We start from the raw sequence: 15241 nt of genomic DNA, 5'->3' as shown, positions 1-15241 counted from the left end.
TCTCTTTCAATAAATAACATAATCATGTACGATGAGCATTAAAAGACACTTTCTAAAACTTCACATATTTTCCAAACAACCGGATGTAAGTAATTCTATAGAGCAAATAGCTGATAGTATAATTCACTAGCATGATAATTCGTATATAGATGATTCGAGTGATTACACTTATGTGTATATATAATATAATACTATAAATATAGCAAAAAATATTAATTTTATCACTGTATTATAATAGAATATATAGAATAGAAAGATTTCACTGTTTAGCAAAAATTAGGCACAGGAAAGAATACTTTTGTTAATTGATTGTTTTTCACTATAGGAAAAATAGCGAAATATGACACAACATATTAGTGGTCAAAGTAGTCAACTATTAACTGTTGGGCTACATAAATAAATAATATATTTTTAATATCCCAATGAGTAGAAAAGTTAGATTTCCTGACGTTTCGTGACTATTTTATTTATTTATTTATTTTAACACATAGACGTTTGTACAAGGAGGCACCAAATACATACGCACCACACAAATCTCATTCGATATGTGTGAGGGCTGTGATACTGCCTGGGTGCCAAAACCGAAGTAGGTGGTTTTCTTAGGGGGCCACACCCCAAGCCTTTCACCACAACGTCTAATCAACAAGGCAGTGGAGCATCGTAAGGAGACGTAGTCCCATAGCGACGCCTAACTAAAGCTCGTGAAGAGCAGACTAGAAAAAAATCAGGCTGGTTTTCGACCTGGATGTGGTTGTATAGATCAGATATCCACACTACGTCAGGTTCTAGAACACAGACACACGTTCAGACGCCCCACAATGGTAGTATTTCTCGACCTTAAGGCAGCATTCGACTCTGTTGATCGTAAGGTTCTATGGCAGTGTTTGTCACTGAAAGGAGTACCAAAGAAGTACATTAACCTTATAAAGGCTCTCTACTCGAACACAACTGGTCAAATGAGAGCTTATAGCGAACTGTCATCAGAATTGATTACCTCAAGTGGTGTTCGTCAGGGCTGTCCACTCTCCCCATTCTTGTTCAACTTTGTGGTCGACGTACTTTCAGAGATAACACTTTCCTCATCTAAATTTACAGGGGTTGAACTTTTACCGGGAGGTTCACTTGTTGACTTAGAATATGCTGATGACATAGTTTTATTCGGCGAAGACGCTGACAAAACGCAGAGTCTTCTGACCACTCTAAGCAACAATGCAAGCATGTTCGGGATGCGATTCTCTCCCTCGAAATGCAAAATGTTGCTTCAGGATTGGGTTACATCGACACCCGAACTAATGATAGGGAGTGAAGTAATTGAGCGTGTCGATCACTTCACTTATCTTGGAAGTCTCATCAGCCCTTGTGGTCTGGTGTGACGAAATCTCAGCACGGATACAGAAGGCTCGACTAGCTTTTGCCAACTGGCGTGATTTATGGCGTAGACAAGATATCCGTCTATCAACCAAAGGACGGGTTTACTGCGCAGCAGTTCGTTCCGTCCTACTTTATGGCAGTGAAACATGGCCGGTAAGATCAGAGGATGTTCGTAAGTTACTAGTATTTGATCATAGATATCTTCGAAACATTGCTCGTATATCCTGGGACCATCAAGTAAGTAACTCAGTTGTTAGGAAACGTGTACTACGTAAGGATGGCAAATCAGTCGACGAAGTAGTGAAACTTCACCAGTTGAGATGGCTGGGACATGTGTTACGTATGCCCAACCACTGACTGCCTCGACGTGCGATGTTTTCTGGTGCAGGAGTAGGTTGGAAGAAATGTAGGGGCGGCCAGACCAAAACATGGCACAAGTCCATGAAGTCACTGACAAGTGAACTGAGTCATGTTGGTAGGTGTAGACTACCTGGTTGGGGACCGCGAGATGATAGCAACCGATCGTTAGAGACCCTGAATGACATGGCTCAAAATCGTTTGCAATGGCTCAGGTGCATCCACTCTCTGTGTTCTCCCAAATTCTAATCTTCTGAATTCTTCATGTCCCTTTTTTTCCTCTTTCCAAATTTATTTCACTGGATTATACTCTTTAAATAACATCTCCAAACCCTAATCTTCCCGATTACTGCTTATACTCTTATTACCTCTACCACTACGGAATTTGACTCGACAACTGTATCTCTGTGCTAATGTTGTGTGGCAACTCGAACTGATGTACGTACGTACGAAGTTCTACGTTGTTACTGACTGACTGACTGTAGTCCCATGGTAGCCGGTGACCAACGATTGGTTCATACGCTATTCGTTCCCGCAGGATACTGGAGCCTATGTGCACCATTGGTTTGGAATGAGGGTTTTCCAACTCCCCTAGGTGGACTCTCCATGTCCACTAACCCAGTTAAAGTACAGGACATTCGCTTTTCGTCCTCTCAATTTCGTAAACAACACCCCACCACGAGAAGGCAGTGAGTAGGACTTCCCTGGCAGAGGCTATATACGCGTGGCCATGTGAGAGCATTTCGACAGGGAGAGTGGACTCTTCCTACTCTCGGTCGTACCACTGCATTTGGGGGCCACTTCTTCAGAGAATAAATAACCAAATTAAAATTAATTAACGTTTAAATAGTACAACAAAACAACATGAGTATTATGTGATCAATCAAAAAACAGGTCTGAATAAATCAATGTCATATAATATTCGTGTTGTTCCGTTGTACTATTTAAACGTTAAGTAATTTTAATTTGGTTATTTATTCTCTGAAAATGTGGCTTACACTAAGTCACGAAACGTCAGAAAATCTAATATTTCTGCTCGTTAAGATATTGCAAATATAATAATTTATTTATAACAATCTACCCAATCCTCAATTAATTCGAAATTATCAAATCAAACCTTGGTAATGATATCAGTTAGGTTATATGTGTGAACTCTATCTAACAGACCTAAATCGGGTTTAAACAAATGGGAACTATCACTATAGCTGCCATATAAATAAGTGTAACTTAAAGATAAATACAATAAATCGTACTGGACAAATGAATTATATTATTATTACTATCATTACAATTATTATTGCACATCGAAATCGACTGATTTCGGATATATATTAAGTATGTTGAACCCAAACCTGTGTCGATGAGCTATTCCGGTCGGCTGTGCAGGAGGTTGGGAGAAAACTAGAGGTGGCCAAACCAAGAAGTAACATTGGTCCATTAGGTTAATAACTGTTGGACTGAGCTGTGTTGGTAAATACCGTTCGTACGATTATCATAATAAATGGTTGGAGACTATAGATTATATGGCTTAAGGTCGGTGACAATGGTGAATATGGATATGTGCTAGGTGTATATTCCTTATGAATGATTGGTTGACACTAGCCGAAGAATCAATGAAGATTAAGAAAACTTGAAAAGCTGTTGTTTTATCATAGTTTGTGGAGACTTTAAGATTGTACAGTAATAAAAGTATATAGGATCGAGCGCAGGAACTCTCTGAATCGTGTAGAGGATAATATCTACAAAAAATAATCCGTTAACACATTTCCCAAATGAATAAAATTACCGGTTAAATCGTAATAAAGTGTCAAAACACTAGTACTACTACTTGTTATAATTGCGAATATAACGGTTTACTTAGTACGATAAAAAAAGAACAAAAGACTGATACTGCTAGATTTAGTGAAGAAAAACAAGATTGCAGATTAAGAGTCTTATTGTGTATTAAACGAAATTCCCTAACTGATTGAGATGACCAACAAAAATCAAGTCAGATGTAGGTCATCTTTAATAACCTGGTCATTATTTAGATATGAATAGACAGAACTGACAATACTTGGGGTTTATTAATCACTAATCAAATGGACCCATACAATTTACAGTGGGAACAAATCGACTGTTTTACATAACAAATATATAAATAAATTATTGAGTTAAATATTTATCTAATTATGACATCAATAAACGAAGTGAGCTTACCAATACACGTGTAATAAAATGATATAAGAAGATAGAATGTAATTTCCCTATCTGAAGACTGATAGCCAAGTCTACTTTGTCTGGATCTATTGAATTTTCAACAGATTGAGTATTATCTTGAAAATGTGTAATTTGCAAAGAAACAACATTTTCTGTTGGATCAACCCATAAAATCTAAAAAGTACAGTAGAATAATAAATATAAAACATAAAAATGCTGTCAAAGAATTAAGAGCAAAACTAATGACTAAATACAGGAGTTCAGTCGAGATCCGAATAGCTCAGTGATAATATCTCTGACTGTGAAGATGGGAGGATTGAATGCACCAGTTCTCTCAAAATAACACGAGACCTAGATCCAAGGTTAGCTGTCGATTGTCTCCAACCATCAGCTAATATCTAAACACTAATCTATATCTTATAGTTTTCTACATGAACATAACTGAGAGTTCTAAGACAATTTGAAGTTGAAAAGATTTTCTAGTCAGACATTTGGAAGCTCCAGAATTAAAAGCACCCAGAAACTTATATCAGCTCACATATAAAACAACAAGTTAATACACCGTAGATACCTGAAAAAATTTATGAAAGTTCGAAATGATATTTCTATTATGCAATAGGATCAGCTAAACTACATAGTATAAGTAAATACTTGAAAAATAACTGATAACACATACTGAATGTAAAATTTCTGTGTATACACACCAAATACACATGAGATGTGTTTTTTGAATCTATTTTACTATAAGTACTAAACTATTTTTGAGTCATCTGTTCTGCAACCTATAAAAGTAGTAATACTGTTGTTACAACAGATGATTAGAACGTTTTTCACTGTATATTCGGTTTTTATGATAAATTAATATGACTAGTGTTGGGGACGTTAGATCCCCAGAACTCACTTGGGAAAGGACCTAATTTTGTGTTTTTATCTAGAAAATTTGAATTTTTCCTTGTTTTAGCACCAAAGGTGCTCTTGTCACCTTCATGTCGTATTTCCCACTGGGAAGTATCTTAAATGCTATTGGTCCGTTGCGTCTTTCAGTATGCTATTTGGTAACTCCCCAAGGACGGTTTTGTACTGTATATATACGTTTTGAATTGTGTTTGTTGTTATCGCTCGTTTCTGGCAGTTTGCAGAATATACTTCCCCATTCCAAGCGTGGACTTCTCCCGCTAGTTAGCGGGGCTGGGACGCATCAATAGCTAGCTTACTGGTCTTTGGGCACCGAGTCTTGTTTCTCGTTCGCAGATTAAGTGAACTCGTGATAGCTTCAACCCTAGTAACTAGTATGATCCAGTAATTATTACTCATTAAACACTAAACTGATGATCTAATATATAGAAGAATTGATATCATGAGAAAATAAATACAGACAAATGTACTTAAATAAACAAGCTGAATATGAAACATAATCAGTACAATCAAAATTTTTCCCCATAATATAAATGAATTTAGGATAACTCGATTATAGGTTATAAACTAAAAAACCAGATGAAGATCAGACTAGCAAGGTTGATTCTCACTTGTATAGGAGACTGAAGTACTTTTCAGTGCATCTATACATTTTGGTTGATAGAAAAACTCCAGCACAAATTTCTTCTCCAAATTTAATTCTGAATTGTGGAATATGGCAAATTAGTTTGCCTACTCGAGCGTGAAACTGGTGTTCTGTACTAATTGGATAGGCTAAAACTTAGTTGAGGAATTGAGGATATGTTTCTTGATTATTATGTCTCTAATTGTTTGAGTATCTTAGCGAAAAAAAAGTGTGAAATCAAACGAGAGCTCATATCTACATAATTTTCCAGTAACTTATTTCGAAAATCAAAAGTACTAACAACTACATAATTGTTTGGAGACCATTTACCGAAAATTGATTGACTTTCTGTATCAGGCAACCATTCTTTATCTTAACACTGAATATATAAGTAACATTTTTAACTATGTTAATACACTCACTGACTAGGATAGGAATTTAAGAACCTTATTCGAAAGCATTTCCACGATACTACTAGTATAAAACTGTGGGGAAATTATCAATTTAAACGAATATTCGTCAATATTAGAACGAATAGTTTGACAAAAATTGGGCGCCGAGTAATTAACAAATTTGACTATAAACTTGTGAAGTATAACATATAGTTAAAAGCTTGTTCGTGAAAAAGACTATCGCTATGCATTTATTAGCTGTTATTGCAGCTTCTAACTCTGAAATATTCTTTCCATCAAATATTTTGTAATAAAAACTTTTTTATATCTACTATTGCTGTAGTTTCAACTTAGTCTACTTCGGATTGAAGTTAAAATACTCGACTGAGTATCTCTGATAACACTTCAATTATAAAATAGTGAATGATGATACACAGTAATAATAATAAGTATAGGATACACAATATACACGATACACAGAATAATATTTAAACATATTTTTACTAACCTTACGATAGGATGTATTCACGATACGATCAATTAAAATGAATTCAGAAAGTATTGCCGAAATTTCTATAGTATTATATGTTGTACGAACATCAATTCGAAGACCGTTAACGGTAGTTGAAAATAAATCGGTTTCTTTAGAGCCTAATGTAACATTCACTTTGTCCAATGTTGCATTCACCATCCATTGTGTAATATTCAATTCGCGAATAACTGCAATTTTGCCTTAAGAGATAAATGGACAAGAGTTGATCTATGAAAAATGTTAACACTGAAAGTACAAGTGATAACTGCTTTCATACTATAAAAAAATAACTACTGATTTAAGGTCCCAGTGTCGTTTATGATGATAATAGCAACTGGAAATGATTGCCCAGTACAGAGTTTGATGGAGAATCCAGGTGGGTGACCTACGCGCCTCCATGAGTGGTAAAAGGCTTAAGTTAGTATGTATAACCAATATATATATTAAAGGAGAATAAAGCAACACTAAACACAAACATAAACACACAGTATGTGTGTTATAACCCGAATCTTTGCTATGCAATTCGAAAAACCAACACAATAGTGAATGCAAGGGTGATCACAATTAGTGAACAACCAAAACTACTCTACAACGCAATGCATTCATCCTCCCATCTCCCATCCAATAAACTTTATTCAACCAATAACTATTAAAACAAACCCTAGCTTGTGACGACAAAGAATAATACTGACCCTAATGAAACGTTTTATCTACTGGAAAATAGATGTGTTATCTGCATAAACAATCTTCAAATGTTATTAAATTTTTGAGTTTTTCCCCTAATTTCCTCAAGAATATACGTACTTATTAAATGAATTATATGTGATACCTTAACAAGTATCAGCTTGGATTCAAAAACAAGATCTCTAGATATTTTGCCCCCAAATGCCCTGGTACGGCCGACAGTGGGGAGAGTCCGCTCTCCCTCTCGAAATACTCTCACACGGCCACGCGTATACAGCCTCTGCCAGGGAAGTCCTACTCACTGCCTTCTCGTGGCGGTGGTGTTGTCTACGAAAATGAGAGGACGAAAAGCAAATGTCTGGTGCTTTAACCAGGTTGGTGGAAATGGAGAGTCCACCTAGGGCAGTTGGAAAACCCTCATTCCAAACCAATGGTGCACATAGGTTCCAGTATCCTGCGGGAACGAATGGCGTATGAACCAATCGTTGGTCACCGGTTACCATGGGACTGCATTTCCTTACGATGCTCCACTGCCTTGTGGATCAGACCTTTAGGTCGAAAACTCGGGGAGTGGCCCCTAAGAAAACCACCTGCTTCGGTTTGGGCACCCAGGCAGTATCACAGCCCTCACACATATCGAATGAGATTTGTGTGGTGCGTATGTATTTGGTGCCTCCTTGTACCAATGTCTATGTGTTAAAATAAATAAAATAAATAATACTCTAGATATTTAGTGATTTGTCAGTTACCAAGATATTCTCTTCTGTAAGGTCTTAAATTATATCACCTAAACTGATATAGTAATCAATTACGCATCAGAAGAAACAGATATAAAGAACCAAATGGTATTATCTTGTATTGTAATAATAATAATAATAATAATAATAATAATAATAATAATAATAATGCGAAGAAGAATAATGGATGAATAACTTTATTCTATATACTTCTATTATATGAATAAACTCGATTTTTTCTTATTAGGACTACCTGTTTTCTGTGCTAAAGAAGCGGCTTCCAAACGTATATTTCGACGTTCAGTTTTACGAGCAATATGACTGCCTACAGCATCTGCAGCAGTTAAACGTCCAGGAAGTTGTTGTTCCATTTCATTTTCTAATCTTTCGCGTAGTTTTGCTTTTTTTAAACCTTCTGTATCTCCAATACTACTAGCCCATTCAATTTCAGATGAATGTTCAATTTCTTTTAATTGCTTAGATAATGATATACGTAGATTGTTGAAATAATTCATTAATAATAGAGTGGCTTTTTGATGAACATATACCTAAACACAAAATTTGTACAAAATATCCCAAATAGAATCATAATTATCGTTCATTAACAATATCAAAATATAATATATTGACAGTATATCCAGGTTGATATAAAATATAGTGAGCTGTAAGTACGATTATTAATGATAGAAATACTGGTAAATTTTTGTTGGAACTTATACAGCACGATATGAGATTAGGAAACAATACGTCTACTAATTAACAATTAAAACAACATTACACTATGGTACACTGTAAATATTATTACGTGAATATAGACAAGCAGAAATAAGTACACTTACTATCGGAAGGCTTTCAACTAATCTGCCCTGAAAAGTTACTAACATAAGCCTATGTAGAATGCGACACTTGATGATACAGGCTTACGTTCTTGTATTATAAGTGCCAATAAAATCAGAAAACAGAATAAAAACTACTTTTCAATCACCACGAAATATTCAGTAAATGATATCTGTAACATGACTCAAGAAATTATCAAATACATCTTAACGTGATGTGAATGAGAATAATCAAAATTAGTCTGGTTTCAACAATAGAAAGTTACAATAACGTAAGGAAACTTAAGAAGTAAGCCCTAATCAAAAATAAAACAATGGATTTCGAAACAGATCATAGGCGAAATGACGAAGATTTACAACTAAAATGGATACTTTTTGTGTTGTATAATCTGAGCTAGATAGTTTGGTGACAGATTTTATTGTCCTTCAGGACAACGTGAACAGATTGTAGGTTCATGCACTAAACTATGAACTACACACCTAAAATATAAAAGCTAATTATACTAATCAGATAATTAAATCCCGTCATGAAAACTAAGGTTTGAACCCAGGATTATTAATCATATATAATGCTGATTTTAATGACCAATTTGATACCAAGTGGTGACAAAAGTACTGAGCTTTAACTATCACACCACAATCCCCTAAAACATTTTACAGTTCCGTGGTAGGAGTAGCTTAGGGATTATTGTATTCGGTTTCTAACTATTAAATTTCACTTTCGAATCACTAATCGCCTACTGTTGTTGGAATTGCTGTAAAGTAGTGTCACTGGTCATATTACACACAAGAATATGTCTCAAAGCCAAATACATAAGCCTATATTTGATAAACGAGTTGTATTGAATTAATTAATAATTGCATTTAATATTTCTGATTTTTTTATTATTAAGATGATGACAGTCGCTCGGAGACGACAAAATACACATTTTTATTAACTTATATCTCACGTTAAGATTCATGCACCCCCACTGAAGTAAAGCGTGGATCGAAACTATGAATTAATCGCCCTCAAGTTAGACGCTCTAAATGCTAAACCAACACTACAGGATATCAAGAAAAGTTATACAATGGATAATAACATGGATGAATTATGATATTTGAATCTGATAATCGCATAAGATGATATGCTTTATACTTCACTACATCCGTGCAGTATGTTTGTGGTTACTTACATCCAACACTTTGAAATCACATTGTAAACGATGACGTGTATTTTGATAGTATGTATCAAAATCAGGAGCATTTTTCTCTGCGATGATCAATTGAACTGCTAATAAATGATGACCTGTTTCTTCATGACGTTGTGTACGTGCTAAATAGACAGGTTCATTTGTTTCTCTATAAGTAAACTGTGGAATAGCGACTGATAAAGTGCCAATATGAGCCTGAAAGGTGAAATTTATGAAGAAAAAGACAACTGATGACATGACGAAAATGTTTTGACAAGCAAATATCAATATAATTATTATCATAGAGGATTTGTAGAGATTATAGAACCACCATCGGAAGCCCGGAGGCAATGGACAACCGTTTCATCCTAGTATAGAATGCCACAGATGTTCTCATTCACGACTCAGGGTGCGGGGACCGAATCCAGGACCGGCCTCACGCACGGACGCTTAACCTATGAACCACTAAGCTGGTCAGTCAGTCAGTCAGTAACAACGTAGAACTTCGTACGTACGTACATCAGTTCGAGTTGCCACACAACATTAGCACAGAGATACAGTTGTCGAGTCAAATTCCGTAGTGGTAGAGGTAATAAGAGTATAAGCAGTAATCGGGAAGATTAGGGTTTGGAGATGTTATTTAAAGAGTATAATCCAGTGAAATAAATTTGGAAAGAGGAAAAAAAGGGACATGAAGAATTCAGAAGATTAGAATTTGGGAGAACACAGAGAGTGGATGCACCTGAGCCATTGCAAACGATTTTGAGCCATGTCATTCAGGGTCTCTAACGATCGGTTGCTATCATCTCGCGGTCCCCAACCAGGTAGTCTACACCTACCAACATGACTCAGTTCACTTGTCAGTGACTTCATGGACTTGTGCCATGTTTTGGTCTGGCCGCCCCTACATTTCTTCCAACCTACTCCTGCACCAGAAAACATCGCACGTCGAGGCAGTCAGTGGTTGGGCATACGTAACACATGTCCCAGCCATCTCAACTGGTGAAGTTTCACTACTTCGTCGACTGATTTGCCATCCTTACGTAGTACACGTTTCCTAACAACTGAGTTACTTACTTGATGGTCCCAGGATATACGAGCAATGTTTCGAAGATATCTATGATCAAATACTAGTAACTTACGAACATCCTCTGATCTTACCGGCCATGTTTCACTGCCATAAAGTAGGACGGAACGAACTGCTGCGCAGTAAACCCGTCCTTTGGTTGATAGACGGATATCTTGTCTACGCCATAAATCACGCCAGTTGGCAAAAGCTAGTCGAGCCTTCTGTATCCGTGCTGAGATTTCGTCACACCAGACCACAAGGGCTGATGAGACTTCCAAGATAAGTGAAGCGATCGACACGCTCAATTACTTCACTCCCTATCATTAGTTCGAGTGTCGATGTAACCCAATCCTGAAGCAACATTTTGCATTTCGAGGGAGAGAATCGCATCCCGAACATGCTTGCATTGTTGCTTAGAGTGGTCAGAAGACTCTGCGTTTTGTCAGCGTCTTCGCCGAATAAAACTATGTCATCAGCATATTCTAAGTCAACAAGTGAACCTCCCGGTAAAAGTTCAACCCCTGTAAATTTAGATGAGGAAAGTGTTATCTCTGAAAGTACGTCGACCACAAAGTTGAACAAGAATGGGGAGAGTGGACAGCCCTGACGAACACCACTTGAGGTAATCAATTCTGATGACAGTTCGCTATAAGCTCTCATTTGACCAGTTGTGTTCGAGTAGAGAGCCTTTATAAGGTTAATGTACTTCTTTGGTACTCCTTTCAGTGACAAACACTGCCATAGAACCTCACGATCAACAGAGTCGAATGCTGCCTTAAGGTCGAGAAATACTACCATTGTGGGGCGTCTGAATGTGTGTCTGTGTTCTAGAACCTGACGTAGTGTGGATATCTGATCTATACAACCACGTCAAGGTCGAAAACCGGCCTGGTTTTCTCTAGTCTGCTCTTCACGAGCTTTGATTAGGCGTCGAAGTATTATTGAAGCTAATATTTTAGACACTATATTAGTCAAACTGATTCCTCTGTGATTGTCACAAGAGGACTTTTGTCCTTTCTTATAGACTGGCACAATCAGTGATTGACACCAGTCAGATGGGACTACGTCCAGTTCCCAAATCCTACCTAAGACCTCGGTTAATCTCATTGCTAATACTGGACCACTATCCTTAAAAATCTCAGGAGTAAACCTGTCAGGGCCTGCTGCTCTCCCTCGTTTCAGATTTCCTATGGCTTTTTCAACTTCGTATAGGGACGGAGGACCTACATTAACTTGCCATTCAGGTTGACTAGAGATCGTGGGAAACCGAATTGTGGCTGAAGGCCAGTTGAACTGATCTCTAAAGTGTTCTGCCCATCGATCCAATCTCCTGGATTGAGAATGAATAATATGTCCATCTTTCTCTGAGATTGTTTCGCTAACGGTCGGGTTCCTAATTCCAGTTTCCTTAACGAGTCTGAACAATTGTCTGCTATTACCTATTGCCGCTGCCTTTTCCATCTCTCTTGCTTTCGCTACCCACCACTGTTCACGATCATTGCGTAGACTTCTTGTCAGCTTGCGCTTAAGCTGACTCCGTTCTTCATTATGTTCAGAGCCAGGTGGAATGAGTTTCCGAGCATCTATCAGTGAGATAGATGCTGCTGAGATCCAGTGTTGCTCCCTAACCTTAGTAGTTACCGTACTAGCAGATATCACTGCTGTTTCCACAGCTTTTCGGATATCATTCCATGCTGCCTCAGGGTGGGCATCACATACATGGCTGCCTAACTGTTTTCCTAGTTGTTCCTGAAATATACTCTTAGCTTGACTATCATTAAGTAGGCCCCTAAGAGGTTTCCTTGCAGCGTCTTTCCTACGTCCAGTAAGACGCAAGCAAATACGCGCTCGCACTAGAGCATGATCTGAATCTAGGCATGTGCTCCAGAATGAGCGACAGTCTTCTATCGAGCCCCTCCATTGGTGGATGATAGCGATGTGATCTATTTGGGTCCAACGTTGGGACGAATTAGGGGGTCTCCATGTTAAAAGATGTTTTTCCTTATGCGTGAAGTTAGTATTTGCAAGGAACAGGCGGTTATCTGAGCATAGCTGCAACAGACGGTCGCCATTATCTGTTCTCTGAGCCACGACACCATAAGATCCACCTAGGTGTCTTTCCCCGTCGCTTAGTTTACCTACTTGAGCATTAAAGTCACCAGCCACTATTACTACATCCGAGCGCTTAGCTTTTCGGAGAAGGTCCGAAAGCTTTCTGTAGAACTCATCTTTTACATCATCTGCGCTGCAGTCAGTGGGAGAATAGGCAGAGACGACGAAGAGAAACGACGAGTGTCCCTATCTTTTCGGATCCTTACTGTTCCGTTCAGTCGGACAGCGCACAAACGACTGTCTACTGGGATCCACTCTAAGAGAGCTAGTTCTGCCCTAGGACTCAATGCTATACCTACGCCGGCGAGGCCACGGGAAGCAGAATCAGAGCTTCCAGATACACGAAGCGTAAATCGAGTCGGTTCTTTATTTTGGCATGGTGAGGTCAAATGAATGACGCTACTTGGATCCTGTATGCGCGTTTCGGAGACGCAGCACACACCGATGGCGCGAGATTCTAAAGTTTTAGCTAAGGAAGCCTGCTGTCCTATTTGGCAAAGTGTTCGTACGTTAAAAGCTTTTACGTGTAGTTTAGAGCGTAGTTTCAGGAGACCAGGAATGGCGTTCCACGTACTCGAATCGTTTGCCCTAGCGGTGCGAGGTGATAAAGAGACGTGAGGAGGGTTAGTCGGGGAGATAAGAGAGGTATTAGAAGGTATAGGAAGGATATGAATGTGACCACCTTGGTCTCTTGTGCTGTTACGGGTATGAGGGCTGATATCACTTCCCGGCTGCCCACACCGTGGAAGGGTATTTCTTGAGGAACCTGAAAATGAAATTGGATTAGTGTTGGTCTTGACGACCTGGGAGCGTGACCGCAGAGCCCAAGGGACAACTGCTTGAGGCCGGTCGCGCACGGCCTTTTTGTGGAAGGTTTTTGACGTGTTAGCTCCATTCTTCAAAGGGCCTTACCGCCGGAGACGGAAACCCGTGAGGTAAGGTGAGGTGTGACATTTTTAGGGTCGACCTTTTCTAACCCCACCCCTCCGTGTGGGAAGGTAGCATCGCTGTCATGCTGGTTGTCCGAGGGAAACACCTTACTGCTGTCACACCCCTCTACAGTCAGCAGTACGACTTCGCCCTCAGACCTTGAGTTGCTGCTTTTAGTCTTACCGTTCACCAATCGACCTGCCTGGCATGGTAGAACCTGCAGGAACATATGTTCCAGCCAATATAGCTCGGTTGGGTCATCACGATAGGCAAGCCCGACCACCGCGTCAAGGTAGCAGCTTCGATCGGGACTAAGCTGGTATCAAACAGTGTTAATGTCTAACTTCAATCAATCGCCAATATTGTGCAACTCTAGTCCATTGCCTGCAATAGACAACTGTCTCACACCCGATATGGATTGAAGTTAAGATAAGTTGATGTTTAGATTAAAAAACGTGGTACTGACGATAAGTTCAGTTCACACGCACACGTTCAATCTCAACCTCTCCACTTCAGATTACAGGTGTATGCACTTTCTGACGCACAAATTAATAGTGATATGTCGTACGAAACACATTGAGCAAGAATAACTTGACATTGATGTGTTCAGACCTCTTATGATTTCGATTGTACTGAAAATATTCTGTCTTGTTTCTTTTTTGCTGTTTAAACTTGTGTTTAGTTATTTCGGTGATTTATTTACTCTGATGAGGTGACTTACACGAAACGTCAGAAACACAATTTTCTACTCATTGGGATATCGGCAAAATATATTTATTATTGACTTTCTATTGGATGCTCAATTTATTCGAAACTATCAAGTCCAACCTTGGGATTGATATTTATGAAAGAAAAAACACTTCATCAATTCACCTACTACTTGATAGATATCCAAGCAGTTAATTGGAAGGATATCTTCAATAAGAATAAAGTATAAATATATCACATTAAAGGGATTAAGTGTTTAAGAACAATCTCATTCTTGAAAATCAAACACCCTACTATAATTCCAACTCGTTTGCTCTGTGTACCTAATTAATTTCACTCCATTATGTTACTGTACTGTGGTAATTCAGGGCGAAGTACATTTATTTTTACCGATCAATTCTATTTAATCAGCAATAAATTACTCACCCCTTTTGCCTATACGAATTTTTCATATGTATGACATGCATATCTGCTTTTCTACTGAATGTTTTGCTGCTATTAATTTACCATCAAAATCCATACACTATATGTCACATCCAAACATAACTGGATTAAAAAGGTATTCATGAATCTATAAGCATAAGTACACTGAATTGTTTTAT

The 15241-nt window shown here is 38.1% G+C and overlaps 1 protein-coding gene across 1 annotated transcript in view; it reads right to left on the bottom strand.

Annotated features, from left to right (window-relative positions):
* VPS13A (Vacuolar protein sorting-associated protein 13A) overlaps positions 1-15241 on the bottom strand; it is a gene marked incomplete at its 5' end in the record, with an annotated part of 134599 nt that overhangs the window by 93728 nt on the left and 25630 nt on the right. The window contains 4 exons of the mRNA XM_051219127.1: positions 3928-4101; positions 6368-6591; positions 8066-8360; positions 9824-10036. Coding sequence (XP_051067354.1) covers positions 3928-4101; positions 6368-6591; positions 8066-8360; positions 9824-10036 — 906 coding nt within the window. The remainder of the gene's footprint in view (positions 1-3927; positions 4102-6367; positions 6592-8065; positions 8361-9823; positions 10037-15241) is intronic.

The sequence above is a fragment of the Schistosoma haematobium genome, chromosome 2, assembly GCF_000699445.3.
Source record: "Schistosoma haematobium chromosome 2, whole genome shotgun sequence".
Lineage (NCBI taxonomy): Eukaryota > Metazoa > Platyhelminthes > Trematoda > Strigeidida > Schistosomatidae > Schistosoma > Schistosoma haematobium.
This window is presented reverse-complemented; position numbering and strand designations above follow the sequence as displayed.